The 14,259-nt window shown below is 50.3% G+C and overlaps 1 protein-coding gene across 4 annotated transcripts in view; it reads right to left on the bottom strand.

The window, feature by feature from the left end:
- Positions 1 to 331: 331 nt before the first annotated feature.
- The window catches only part of Mapre2 (microtubule associated protein RP/EB family member 2), a 144,346-nt gene continuing 130,418 nt past the window's right edge, over positions 332 to 14,259 (bottom strand). For all 4 annotated transcript variants that reach the window (XM_051163777.1, XM_051163778.1, XM_051163776.1 and 1 more), the window contains 2 exons: positions 9,589 to 9,747; positions 332 to 1,069 (listed from right to left, as the gene is read on the bottom strand). In XM_051163777.1, coding sequence (XP_051019734.1) covers positions 995 to 1,069; positions 9,589 to 9,747 — 234 coding nt within the window. In that variant the 3' untranslated portion in view covers positions 332 to 994. The remainder of the gene's footprint in view (positions 1,070 to 9,588; positions 9,748 to 14,259) is intronic.

Below are 14,259 nucleotides of genomic sequence, written 5' to 3'. Positions count from 1 at the left end.
CACGGTGCAGAAGGCTGGCGTGTGCGGTATTGCACCCTCAAGTTACGCTTCAGTTTGGATCCCCTAGCGTGTATCTTAAGACTTGGAGGAAGAGGGATGAGGCAGGGAGCCTCGTGCCTTCCGAGACCACCCCCCCCCCCACCTTTGCAACGGCAGATTGCCAATGACAACATCTTGCGGGGGACTGGACCCCCACCAAAGAGGACCCTGAGAAAGAAAATAACATGGGAGCCTGGGCACAGGGAGGGAGGGCAAAGCTGCGCACACAGAGCAAGGGCAGAGCTGAGATGGTGTTGTCCGTGAGTGACTGAAAACTAACAACTGTGTGGTGGTCGAACAGGCTGCTCTGTCAACACTGCTGGGCCCTGCAGTCCTAGTTTTGAATTCATTGTTTTTTCCCTTTAGTGTTGTGAGTAGAGGGAGAAACTGTTTTCCCCACGACACAAGCTACTGTCATATGGCTTTCATATCAAGTTTCTGTTTCCCTTTGTTCCAATTAGTTATCTGACCAGATTTATGATAGGAAGTTAGACTCGCAAACATCAAAGCACCACAAATGCATGTGACATCTAGTGACACTGGGTTGAAAAAAAAAACCGCCAATATAAATACCATATATCAAATTACCGTTGTTTCACATCAGGATAAAAAGGGGTGGTAGTGGTGGTGGTGATGGTGGTGGCGATGGGGTGGGAAAGAGCTGTTCTGGAAAGAGATGAGGGAAGGGGAGAACCAATCTCAAGCAGCCAGGTGGTGAAGTTAAAGGTATGTGACCCTAGGATCTGGCAGGTAGGTGACCGGAATGGCCATCTGCTAATGCATCTTGGCGAAGGAAATGGGAACCAAGTGCAATGGCTGGCGGATGCAATAGCACTGTTGATGGTAACAGGTTGGGAACAGCTGGTTTCTACTGAGCTCCAGGCCACACACGTTCCAATTCTCTGGAAGAAAAGTCCCCACACACGATGGAAGTGTCAAGAGCGGCTGCGACGGTTCAGTACTCGTCCTGCTGCTGGGGCTGCTGCTCGTGGGCTTGCTCCTCTGCCTCTGGCTCCTCTGTTTGGCCCTCCTGTGGGGGTAGGTGAGAAGCTTTAGCTAAACCGATTTGCTTTCAGGCCCTGTGGGGTGTCAGGCCCAGCCACTGGGAATCACCTAAATGCCAGGCTCAGGCACAACTCAAAGGGCAAATGTTCCCCAGCTTCCCAGTGTCAATACCAGATGCAGGGACACCTTCACATCCCTGTGCCATCCAAGAGGGGCCATGCTGCAAAGCACAAGGGCGAGGTGCTAAGGACTCACTGCTTCTTACAACGGTTTTCCCAGGAAATCTTCACAGGACACACTGAAGACTTTTCCTACCCTCAGTAAGAGTCCATGTGCCAGACACAGCTACTCCACAGCCTTATAAGCCCTAAGAAGCCTCCAATAAGACCCTAGGCCTCTGCAGATGTGTAAGACGTTTGTCCCTCCCTAACGGCCCATGATGCATTGCTTCTGACATACTTCCTCTTCCGGCTGCCAGGTTCTTCATGCCTGGTAGTAGTAGTGTCCTTTCTGTTATCTAATGCCAATATGAGGTAGACTTAAGACACTGGGGAAGCAGCCTGTTAGTTTCTGAGGACAAAGAAAAGGGTAACGGGACATTTTTTCAGGCACATTTCTTAGCACGGTACTCAGAAGCTCTGGCTCCGGGAGCTTGCTACACATTTAGGGTGTGTGAGGCCCTATCTGCTTACCCTCTCTTCACTTACTGGGAAGCAGATAGGGTCTGGATTCCTTCATTTGGCTCCATATCCTGCTTAGTGAAGTGGATCACAGGCCTTGTCTCAGCTTCAGCTGCATATCTTTTATTTATTTTTAAAAAGATTTATTTATATAAGTGCTCACTCAATGTGCATATACACCTGCATTCCAGAAGAGGGCATCAGATCCCGGTATAGATGGCTGTGAGCCACCACGTGGTTGCTGGGAATTGAACTCAGGACCTCTGGAAGAGCAGACGCTGCTCTTGACTGCTGAGCCATCTCTCTTGCCCCAATCCTTTCTTTTTTGATGTCACAAAGAAATAGTTAGCTTTGTCACTGAAGCAGAAAGGGTGAGGGAAACCGACAGTTGCTGACTGCCACTCAGGAATGGCACGGGACTTACAGATGCAGTCTGGCATCATGCTGGCACATCCAGACGTGTGACACATTGACTCCAGGGCTGCAAGGCCCACCCTCTTCCTACCTGGCCTTATTTCTCGTAGCCTGGGGCAAGCCTGCCAAGATCCAACTCAGGACTTCACCATCTCCCCACATCTTCCCTCTCCCTTCTAGGGAGCTCACTTGGGGCCAGAGGTATGAGGTAGAGTGCCTGCTGAGCATTCATGAGGTTTTCTCCCCTTGCTGCAAAAAATCAAAACCAAACCAAACCGAAGTCACCTCCCTCAACTCTCCAAACACAACTCACTTGGAGTCCTGTCTGCCTGGAGCCCTTTTGACTGGAGTCATAGGTTCCTGAACTGGGTACCCTAGTTCAGTTGGATCATATCTCACTCACTCCAGCATTCATCAGAAGCCAGGTCAAGAGGGGGAAATGAGAGCCCAGAATGGATGGCCAAGACAGACTACCAGCCAAGGACAAATGGCATTTTCCCAAAGACCATATAACACTGAGATATGTGCACTGACTGTGGCATTCGCAGAGCCCAGCCCAGCAATGTGTGACCTGTGAGGCTCGGAGCTTACGGTGTAACTGCTGAGCTCAGTTTTCTCACCTGTATAATGGGAGCAGTGAGAACACCCACGGATGGCTTCAACAGTGCATGCGCTGCATCTAACTACGGGTAAAACTGGTAACAGGCCTAGCTGCGCGCTGTTCTTAGTCAGTCTGGTGAATGTGAGCTGTGACTGTAATTTCTTAGCCGGAGATCCCCAGCGGGGTCTATTTCAGAGGTACAAACGATTACTACAACATTTCCCTCTCTGCAGCAGCCAAAAGTGCGAAGTGATATCACACCAAAAGCCAGAGACTGCTTCTGACACTTGCCCTTTCCTGGCTCCGGGTCAGTGGCCCCCAGAATTTGGTAAATGTGAGCCCCACTTATGCCTATGACAGCACTGTTGTCACCTCCTAGACTTGTCCCATCTTTGGAAGGTCAAAGCGAACATCCTATGCTCTCTTCTCTTTTTTCTGATCCTTGTGGTTGACTCCCAGCCCCCAGGGCTTTGCTTTGGCAGCACTTTGGACAGCAGCCTCTGCCAGCCACTTTGCTCACTACTTGCCATATGTGGTAGTAGGCCTCTCAGTTTAAGGGGTTAGGGCCTGGGCCAACAGTAGCACGGCCAGGGGGAACTGTCAGTGTGGGTAGTCACAGATCAGAAAGCAGATGCTGGCCTGGGTCAAAGCAGTTCTCTGTGCCAGGGGAGTGTAGGAGGGTTTAGCATCCATTCCTCACATGAAAACATACTCCTGGAAACCTCTTTCCTTACCCTTATTTCTATACTAATGGCTCCCCTGACTAAGCTTCCATCATTCATTTCCGCCTTCTGTTGTGTATTCTACAGGGTAACTACCCAGCTTCCTTTGCTGCCAGGCTCCAGCCCCCACCAAGCCAGGGGTGTAGACTTACTCATCCTAAGTCCTCAGCCTGCCATGCTGACTTTCATGTTGTATCCTCAGCCCTCAGGTGCTTGAAGCATACTTTCCTAACATGACTATTCTTTTGTGCGGCCTTAGATGTGTGAGGTGTGCTTTGTATTTTTTTTTAAAGATTTATTTATTTATTATTTATACAGTATTCTGGTTGTATGTATGCCTGCACACCAGAAGAGGGTACAGGATCTCATTATAGATGGTTGTGAGCCGCCATGTGGTTGCTGGGAATTGAACTCAGGACCTTTGGAAGAGCAGCCAGTGTTCTTAACCTCTGAGCCATCTCTCCAGCCCGTGCTTTGCATTTTTAACGGGGAATCTCACCACCCCTGGGAGTCAACTATGGGATGAGAGTTAGCCCAGGCCTGAAGGTGGGAGGACCAGGTTCCAGTAAGCACCGAGCCAGCAACAAGCTGCAGGTCCTGGTTTCTCGCCACTAGTTAAGGCCCCTCTCCTCAGGGCCAGGCTGAACAAGGAGGTAGCTCTCTGGTCTCCAGCTGGAGAAGGCTCAAGTGCCAGCTGGCGATGCCACACACCCACAGGGACTGCCAATCTCCAGGACAATCTTACTTACTGGGCAATACTGATATAAACAGCGAACGTATCCATTTAGCTACTTGGCTAATACTTGGGTACAAGTTGACTTGGGACCCTCACAATGTCACCGCAGGGGTGGCTAGGCAAAGCCTATGCTGAACGCGGGACTGATACATTGCTCGTGCATCACCAGATGGCTATTATCATTTCCATGGCAACCCATAGCACTTCTCTAAATGCTTAGCTCAGTGAGTGGTGTTACTAGCCTTTACTTTTACTATTCCCATCAGAAAGAGAGGCAGGCTGGGAGGCAGGGTCAAAGAAGGATCTTGGCCATGGTGGATGGAAAATGAGGCTGAAAGTCACCAGACGCTGACGTTCCTGTTCCTTAAATGGGAGACATATAGCCTCATCCCCCATTTGGTGCCAGCTAGTTAGCTGCTTTTTCTTTCCTATCTTTGCCTTGTGACTGCTGATGTCCCTAGTTACAGTTCAACCTCCAACACAAACACCATCTTTACAGCGACATCTGCTGGGTTCTCCGGGCTACGTGTGCCTCCCCCGTCCCCCGCACAATTATCTACGCCTTTGTTATCACATTTATCATAATCTGCCATGTTTTCCAGTCAGCGAGTCCCTGGCTGTGAATCTCCTTCGGTCTGTGAGGTTCTCCTGAGCTGTGCACAAATGCCACAGAAATGTCTCCAAAAGCGCTGAGGTGAGAGGAAGTCTTCAGCTCGTTCACTTTAATGGTGGCTTCCGTAACAGCTGGTACCTCAGGAGGTGAGCGACTGTTGATTGGCTAGTGCACCTTGGCCGACACGGTCCACAGGTGCAGGTGGCCAGCAATGAAGCCAAGACACCTGTGGCCCAAGTTACACATGAAGGGAAAACTCGATGACAACGATCAAGAGGCACCGTACACCTGGCCGGCAATCTGTTCTGGAAACTTCCACTAGGCTTCTACATGTCAAAACTGAACAACCTGCAAACTACAACTGCTCCAAGCTGGTGTTTTACATCTTCTAAACATCATGTGCTGGGATGGCTTGACTCTACGAGTCAGACCAATCCCCAGCAAAAGAAAATGTCAGATCACGTAGGGGAAGAGATCCCCCAGGAAATACCCCTCCTGGGAAGTCAAGCCACGTTCATACAGTGTAGCCGAAGAGCACACTTGACAACCCAGCCCATCTTCCCTAGGCAGGAAAGCCAGACCACAGCCAGATAGATACCTCCACCATCTCCGGGGGTTCCACGTCCTCATGCTGAGAGCCTCACACAAAATACAGACGCTCCTCCCTGGAATCCACACTTGTCAGACCCACGCAGGAGCACAGGCCCACCCACCACCCAGGTGTGGGCATGGCCTGGAAACAGGACACAGCGTCAGGGGAAACCCAGTGGGACAAAAGGCGGATCTGAGGGCTGTGGGTGGGAGTGTACAGTGACACGGAAGCCACTGAGCACGTGTTTGCAAAGGGATGCCCCTCGGGGTGGGGAGCCACTTTCTTTTTTTTTTTTTTTTTTTTGGTTTTTCGAGACAGGGTTTCTCTGTGTAGCCTTGGCCATCCTGGACTCACTTTGTAGACCAGGCTGGCCTCGAACTCACAGTGATCCGCCTGCCTCTGCCTCCCGAGTGCTGGGATTAAAGGCGTGCGCCACCACGCCCGGCTTGGGAGCCACTTTCTTACACCGCCCAACTGATGCTGTGCTTTGGGGAGGCTGCCCCAGCAGCAGGACCCACGCTCCTCAGAGAGGAAGACAGATGACTCCTTTGAGTCTCCAACAGGGAAGCAAAACAGAGTGTGGGCCAGCTGCTTCAGAGCTGCTGCGCAGAGCTGTGGTGTGTGTGTGGGTGTATGCGCACGCGTGCAGGTGCATGTGCGTGGGCCACATACAAGTGTGTGCCAGCATGGTATACACCCATCCAGCATGGCGTCTCCACACGCATCTTCCTTTTCTTACTGTAGAAACGAGGTCTAGAAATCTTAGTCTTAGGTCTTGTCACTCTCTAAGCAAGGACTCCTGGTATACTGTGGATCAAAATGCCTTATTCCCGCACGGGAATCTCATTGCAGCCTGATGTCTCATGGAGATTTTTCCAGACACAGAGCTGCAATGTAACGTATCCTGACCTGGAAACTCGAAGCCAGGGTCGGCCTGTGAAGACATCGCTACAGCAACATACAGGGCTGACATCTATTTCCCTTCTGGCTAATGCTTGCTTCCTCCACCTCTCTTCCGGCCGTGGGACGGTTACATGGGTATCCCCAGGTCTTAGTCTCTCTTCCTCAACACATTTCTCTTCACTTGATGGTAATCCAAGGGCTACGGTGCTGCTCAGTGGTAGAGCATGCGGCTGGCACTCACAAGACTGAGCTTAATCCCCAGTACCAAACACCATGCAAGAAAGCAAGCCCCACCCCCAAAACCCCTAAAACATTGTAGGGGATGGGCTATATAGCCAATGTTCAGCCATCTTGTCAGAGCCTAGGTTCCTATTTCTCCAGCAGTCTGTCGTTTACCAGAAACCAGCTGACCCTGTCATGGTTCGGCAGTTAGACACCTGTTGTGGTTTATTGTGGGGGATGGTCATTCTAAGACCCCCGAGCTACTCCTTTCTGGCTATAAGCTAGCTTTTCCAGTAAGACTACTGGTAAGATCTGATTAAAGGCCAGCTGCCTGCAAGCAGCAGTTCCGGGAACTTTTTCCTGACTAACCAGATCTTTCACAACTTCCCTTTCTCTCTGGAATTTCTCTCTCTTCTGCAATTATAGCAGCTGTAAAGGTAGACACCTGCTGGAGCATTCCAGAGTTAGGTATCCATAGCAACCCTTGCTTATGCAAATACCCATGCCTCTGTGCCTATAAAAACTGTGAAACTTTTCAATAAATGGGGTTTGATCAGAATCCAGACTTGCCCCATTTCTTTGTGCTTTGTATTCTGTCCCTATACAGGAGAATTCTCCTCCCGAGCATTAGTCGAACCTTGGCAGGCCGGGTCAAAACATAGAAGGAAGGGAGGGAGGGAGGGAGGGAGAGAGACAGAGACAGAGAGAGACAGAGAGAGAGACAGAGAGAGAGAGAGAGAGAGAGAGAGAGACAGAGAGAGAGAGAGAGAGAGAGAGAGAGAGAGAGAGAGAGAGAGAGAGAGAGAGAGAGAGAGAGAGAGAGAGAGAGCGAGCGCACGCATGGGTCTAGGATTCAGACCCCAGTTGCTTACAAAGTACTGAAGCTCTCTTTGTCTCAGTTTCCCTGTATCTGTAAAACAGGCCAATATGTTTACTTGGTAAGATTCTCAAGAGAATTAAAGGGATTGATAATACTCTACAGGGGCAGACAAAGGCCCAGGCGCCAGTCTCAGACTCCAGGTATCTGAGACCGTTTGGCCTGACTCACTGATGGAGCTTCATGCATGAGTGCTCCTGGGCCATCAGCTCTGTAGCCACATTCACAGTACAAGAATTGCTTTGTGGTACTAGTGGGTGGCACTGGGTGTTGGAGGGACTGGAATGGCAGAATGAAACTGAGTGTAGGCATCCAGGGAGGTCCTCTGCAAGTCACACCCTGGAGGATACTTAAGTTCTTGCCTCAGGCTCACCTGTCCGGCCTCAGGAATCCAGGGGTGGCGTATAATTCACCTGGGCGGCCATTCTCCAGCACTAGGTCTCCCTCTTGGGACCTGTTCTGGCTTTGACTAAGGCTTACTTCCTGTCATGAGGGCACTGATGGGAAAATCCAAGCACGCAAGTTGGCCTTGTCCCTGCTATCACCCACCAGCACGGATGACAGCCCCATACACTCAACCTCTGAAGTGTCCATCTGATGTCATCTCAAGAAAGTTGCAGAGGCAGCCACTGTAACTGGGTGTGCCTGCCAATCCACATTACATACATTCACAATGGTCACAGGCATGCTCCAGGCCAGGCTCCATACTGAGAGTCACATTCTGTGACATCATCGTGGCCCAGGGGACTTATCCAGGCAGCGTCCCAAGGTTTCAAAATGCACACTTTGAGCTAGCAGTAACCAAGAAAGACATTACAAACAACATTTTCAGAGAAATGAAAGCAATGGAGGGCACTGTTCCCTGTAGCCGATGGGAGTGTCGATGCTAGGATTTTAAGCCATTTGTGGAGTAAGCATCTGCTTTACTGGAATAAGACAAAATAAACTTTCTGGTGGCTCACTATGCTCTGAGGAAATGCTAACCCGTGTGACTTCCCCACAGCTTCCTCAGAGCACTCACAGGTCAGCCAAATGCTTCCCTGGCTCTGACCTAGGGTAAGGAGAAGCTTGATGCCCTGTCCTAGCCTTTTGGCTCCCCCAGCCCAGCTCTGTAAGAGGGGGAATTCCCTCCAGTACTTCTGTCTTGGGGCCAGGCTTTGCCCTCCTGGCATGCAGACTGCACCGACTCAGCCGTGTCTCTGCCTGTTAATTGTTGGTCCTTAGTGATTTCCCCACCCCCAGTGCCTATTTTCCCATCATTCCTCTCTTCTTCCCCTTTTTTTCTTCCTCTTCCTTCCCCCTTTCCTCTCTTTTCCTTTTGTTGTTGTTTTGAGACAGGGTCTCACTATGTAGCCCTGGCTGCCCCGGAACTTGCTATGTAGACAAGGCTGGCCTCACATTCACAGAGATCCACTCATCTCAGCCTTCTGAGTGCTGCAGGTTCTGGGACTAAAGGCAGTGTCACCAAGCCTGACTCTCCCCCCCCCCCCACCCCTCAAACACAGTCTCTCGTAGCCCAGCATAGGCGTAGACTCACTATGCATCTTAACACCCCTGCATCTACTTCCCAAGTGCTGGAGTGACACCTGTCCTCCAACCCCCCCAGCATACCTTTTCTTTGTCGTCACAAAGCCACACCCTGGGCCTTCCCCTGCACACTTGCTCAGTGGCAGGTCCTCCCTACAAAGAAGTATTTTCAACAAAGGTCTGTCCCATAGTCTGGTCTATCCTAGCAGTGAGTAACCAAGGCAACCAGCTATGTAATAAAAAACAGACAGCTGGGGAGCTCACAGGGACAGGGCGACTTGAGTTCTCATTTAACCGTTATCAAAAAAATAAAACAAACAAACAAAAAAACCAACCCAGATTTTCATTCAACTCTCGCTGTCCATTTGCACAAAGCTCTAAGCCTCTTGGGGGTCTGGCTACAGTCCACACCTCTCCCTTACTCCTCCAAGATTAACCCCTGGATGCACACCTCACAGGCATGGCAGAATAGATCTTGCCAATAGCATACTTATGTCTCAGGGTCGTCAAGGCTGCCAGCTAAGTTGTGACCTCATCAACACTCCAGGGGAATATTTAAACTGTGTGGACATGCTGCACTTTGAATGAGAGTCTTTTTCAGACCTTGGGAGCTGGGGGGCGGGGGGCGGGGAGGAAAGGAGGCCTTCGCACACCCACCTGTTCGTCAGACGCGTAGAGCACCTCCATTAGTCGCTGCACAAGGTCATCGTTTTCCTGCCCATGTTCCTGGCACAGCAGCTCAATCTCCCTCAACTTCCCAAAGTAGAAATCCCTCTCCTTTTCCACACCTTCTAGGGCCAGTTTCAAAGAATGTACCTGCCGAAGAGTGGGGTGGAGGAGAAAACCCCCAAGCAGAGTGAGAAATCAGTACCCAGCTCTGTGCGTGTACAACAACGGAGAACACGTGCTGAGCCGGACACAGGCGGGAACGGAAGCAGCAGCCCGCAGGCCAGCCTCAGGAGCATGCTGAGCGAGTATATTTGAGGTAGTCAGGGCTCTCCATTCGCCTGCACCTGCACCTGGCTTAGACACGCCTTCTTCTCTTGGGAACACGGGCTGGGCTACATCTTGTTGCTATGATCCAGGACCTCTCTGTCTCTCCCAATTCTTATGCTAGAACCCTGCAAAGTGATGGTGTCAGGGGGCAGGGCCTTTGGGAGGGGAATGAGATTTGTGTATGAAAGGAGCCTAAGGCATCCTTTCCATCTTCTCAGCAGGAGACGACCATGAGGAACTGGTCCTGGCTAAACACCTGATCTGCTGATCTCTCTTGGTAACAGACCTCAGGGCCTCCTCCGATGGTAAGAAATAAAATTCTGTTGTTCACAAGACATCCAGCTTCTGGTACTTTCAAAACACTCCTCATAATCTACCGAGAGGGAAGGAGAGAGAGTGTTTTTTCAAATGTCCCTTTCTTCAGATCACTGGTATTAAAAACCCCAATGCTGAGTCAGAGCAACAAGCGGCGCCCGATGAGAGGGCGAATGTTGGTGCACAAAGATGGCGCAGTGTGCACTTCCGCTATGCCTCCTTATCAAGCAAGTAGCAAATTAGTTTGCCTGTGTGGTGATGCCCTTAGAATAAAGAAGCACCATGCACTTGAGCACGCAAACCTGCTTGCTTTTGTTTTTGAGACAGAGTCTCGCTGCGATCTACCTGCCTCTCTGCCTTCTGAGTCCTGAGATTAAGGGTATGCACCACCATGCGGGCTCCAAAGAACTATTTTTTAAATAATAATCCTTTATTATTTACTATCAGTTAATTTGTTTTGTTTACCTTTTTATAGTCCTATAAACTTGAGGACCATGACATTTCTGGAGTGTAAAGAGGTTGTTGGTACAAAAGGCTGAAAAAGCCCTAGCACAGTAAAGGTTGGGAGAATAAATGAGGTCTCATGGTTTTCTGTAGGCGAAGTTTGCTTTTCAGTATATTTAAACAAACAGACAAACAAACAAACAAACAAAACCCCAAAACATTCTGTACACAAATTTTTAATAATTACTTTTGGGGTGCAAACCTCCTTTTAAAAAATACTTTGTGCCTCTGGGCCATGATCCCCGAAATGACTGACATTCAAATTGGTTCACACAGCCATTCTTTTACTATGCATCTGAAAAACACATCTACGCTGGGATGAGCCCTTAGTGCTGACCTCATGGATGCTCTCATGCAGCTACTTGCCAAGGTCAGTGGGTTTACTATGTGGGCCCTGAATTTTCATTCCTGTTAAGAATGAAAACATTTGTAAAAACACAAAGTGGTCAGCTTGTACTTCAGGTAGAAGTAAACTCGCCTAACTCCTAGATCCTGTCTCCGAGCTTAGCCATAGGATTCAGTGCTCTGCAGTGAAGCAGGCAGAAGGAACTCAGTCTGCAGCATCTCCAAACCAAGCAGGGGCACTGAATTAGCTCCTTCCACAGATGCAACTTAAGGGAGGGTTTATTGTGACCTACAGTTTCGGGGGTCAGAGGGCATCGTGGCACAGATAGCATAACAGAGGGCATGGTTTGTGGTGCCAGAAGCCCGTAGGAGCCAGCAGTAGCTGCCTGTTCCATGGTGCTGGCTAGGAAGTAGCGACCAAGACCAGAAGTGGGGTTGAGTTATCTTACCACATTCAGCACCCCACTTTCAGCTACGCCTGAACTTCTAGTTTCCACACCCTCTCCTAACAGCACAGCCAGCTGGGAACCAAGTGTGAAAACACAAGGTGGGGGAGGGGGAAGGGTAGATGGGAGTGTGGTATTAACATTGTAATCACAGCAGACACTGTGAAGCTTCAGGACCCGGGTTTGGCCTCTGGACAGTGGCTTACAGAGCACACTGAGGCTTTTGTGGAGATACTCCGCTGAAGATGAGCCAGACTGGCTCTCCTGACATATTAGAGAGGAGTGCTGGCTTGTCCGCATCCTATAAAGGCTCCAGCAGCCGGGCACGGAGGTGCAAACCTGTAATTCTGGTACTCAAGAGACTGAAGCAGGAGAATTGCTATGAGTTCAAAATCAGTTTTTGCTACAAGGAAAAAAAGAAAGAAAGAAAGAAAATCCTGGCAGCAGCTACTTCCAATGATCAAAGATTGTCTGGCAAAGTTCAGTTCCATTTGAGTGGTGCCACTAAGAGACAAATGGCAGCCTCCTTCCTCACAGGTCATAGCAAATGCCAGGTGATGGAGGCTGAGAAATGTCAAAGTCAAAGGTCAAAGGTTCCCACAGGGGAAGTTTCCTTTCACAACTCTCCAAACTCTTCCCAGGAGTAGCCATAGACTACGGGTCCCCACAGAGGCCCTGCTGCAGCAGTGACTCCAATCCACTTCCGGCTGGCTAACCCAGTGTCCAGAAACAGTCCCTAAGCACTTCCTTTATGCTTCTTTCTGCCTTCACGTCTGGTGTTGTGCAGTGCAGTGTATGTCTGTAGAGTGTCAAGGGACACTGCCTGAATAAAGGAACGGGGCCAAGGAAAGGAAAATTCCCTAAGTTTATGGCAGTTGTCACCTTCTCTATTACCAACGTAATTCGTGGTTCTGCCTCTGCATTGTCACTTGGCTGTCCCGTGTCCCTGTGTTCTCAATTCCAACACTGGGACACTTGGGCCACCCACTAGCCTCAGGGCTTTCTTCCTGAAGGCTTCAAGGCAGGCCCCCAGACTCAGGTGGCCAGGGAAAGTTAGATTGAAAGATTGTATGTATCTGCCTAGTTTAGGTTGTGTCTCACCTGCCCTCTGAGGGACAGAGTGGAGGTAGGTGTCTCCCTGGATGTCAGGGTGCTGGGAACGGGAAGGGGAACGAGAAAGCCTCTCTCAGAAGTGCGTCAAGAAGGACAACAGGTAGACTAGTGCCCTCTCCTGCCCCCTCTGCCCTCCAGGGAGTGGCAGTAAGGATGGACAAGGCCTTTGGAACTAGACTCTCTGTATGAGCTTTGAGAGAGCCCATGGAGCTTAGGCCCAGCCCCAAGGAGAGGGAGCAGCTGACTAGTGTAGGCCATAAGGGGCTGGGGACAACTGAGGGACTGGAAGGTTCCATGTGGTCAGAATTTGGGTCCCTGGGTGGAAACTATGATGGGTGGCTGAGAAGGGAAGAATGGGGGTCGGGGTAGGAAGGACGACAGCGATGTCAGGAGCCCTGAGCACAAGCTGCTAATGATTCAGAAACATCTGAGCTGCTTCGGGGAAGGGCACCAATCTTGAGTCTGATGAACTCACGCTTGATTTCTCCAGGCCCACTCAGGCTTGTGTGGAGTCTTAAGCTGCTGGCCCGAGGTACGTTACTGCTCTTTTTGAATCTGAGCAGAAGTCTTTACTGAAAACCTTCTGGCCCCCAACAGAAGATCAGCAGATAACCAGAACATTCCAGTTACCAAGTAAGAGTCCAAAGACGACTTAGGATTTTTACCTGAAGTGCCCATGTGGCCAAACTGTCGCACCCTCGTGAGGCAGCTGTCTGTCTCTGTTCTGGATTCCTCACTGAAAATGCACAGTTTTCAGACTCCTGCTGAAGAGTAATTACTAGGGCAGACCCAGCTAGTAGCTGGGGACAGCCTAAGAGTCTGTAGTTAAAGGTTCCTTCACTGTAACAGGGCCCCGGTGCAGGAAGCGGGTGGCTTCTGCAGAGGACTCCACACCGCCCAGTGTTTTATTTTTCTTAAGCTGTGTTATTGTACGCAAACTTGGGTATTACAAGATAGAAAACATACCTATGCTTTTGGACCAAACCCAGATGCTTGTCAGATCCATGTTCTCCCACAAAGACACATCTCATCCCTATACTTAAGGTTTCATGTTGGTAATGTCAGTCGGTTTACCATAATCATGAGGTGCTGTTAGGTCAGAAGGAAATTTATACTTAAAACACAGCTGTCGCCTTTCGGGGCTCCCGGGCACCCCACTTCTGTGACTGTAGAGGACTGGTGTTTTGTTAAATCTTTGCATTGGGCTCTTGTGTGCAACTGCCAGCAGCTCTGAGTGTGGGGACCGTGTCACTGCTATCATCTCATTATCATGACACTGCCAGAATCAAGCACAGTGTCCCCCACATAAAACAGGTTCGACTGCTAGCTGCTGAAAGGAAGCAAGGGATGGAGAGGGACCCGGCTGAACTGTAGTGCAGCCACGAACACTTTAGAGTGGCCAGGAGTGGGCAGGCTAGGCCTGGAGTTCAGGATGGGCACCGAGGAACAGGGGGCTGGGAGGGTGGCCTGCAACATTCTCCTACATCCTCATGTTTGGCGTCAGGCTTTGTGACTAACTGTTGCTCACCAGCTGCTGAGCTTCCCTGCCTGGGCAGGCGCTCCTCTTCTCACTGGCTCTGTCTCGCCTTCTGTCCCTTACCCCGGGCCT

The sequence above is a fragment of the Acomys russatus genome, chromosome 20 (assembly GCF_903995435.1).
Source record: "Acomys russatus chromosome 20, mAcoRus1.1, whole genome shotgun sequence".
In the NCBI taxonomy this organism is placed as follows: Eukaryota; Metazoa; Chordata; class Mammalia; order Rodentia; family Muridae; genus Acomys; species Acomys russatus.
This window is presented reverse-complemented; position numbering and strand designations above follow the sequence as displayed.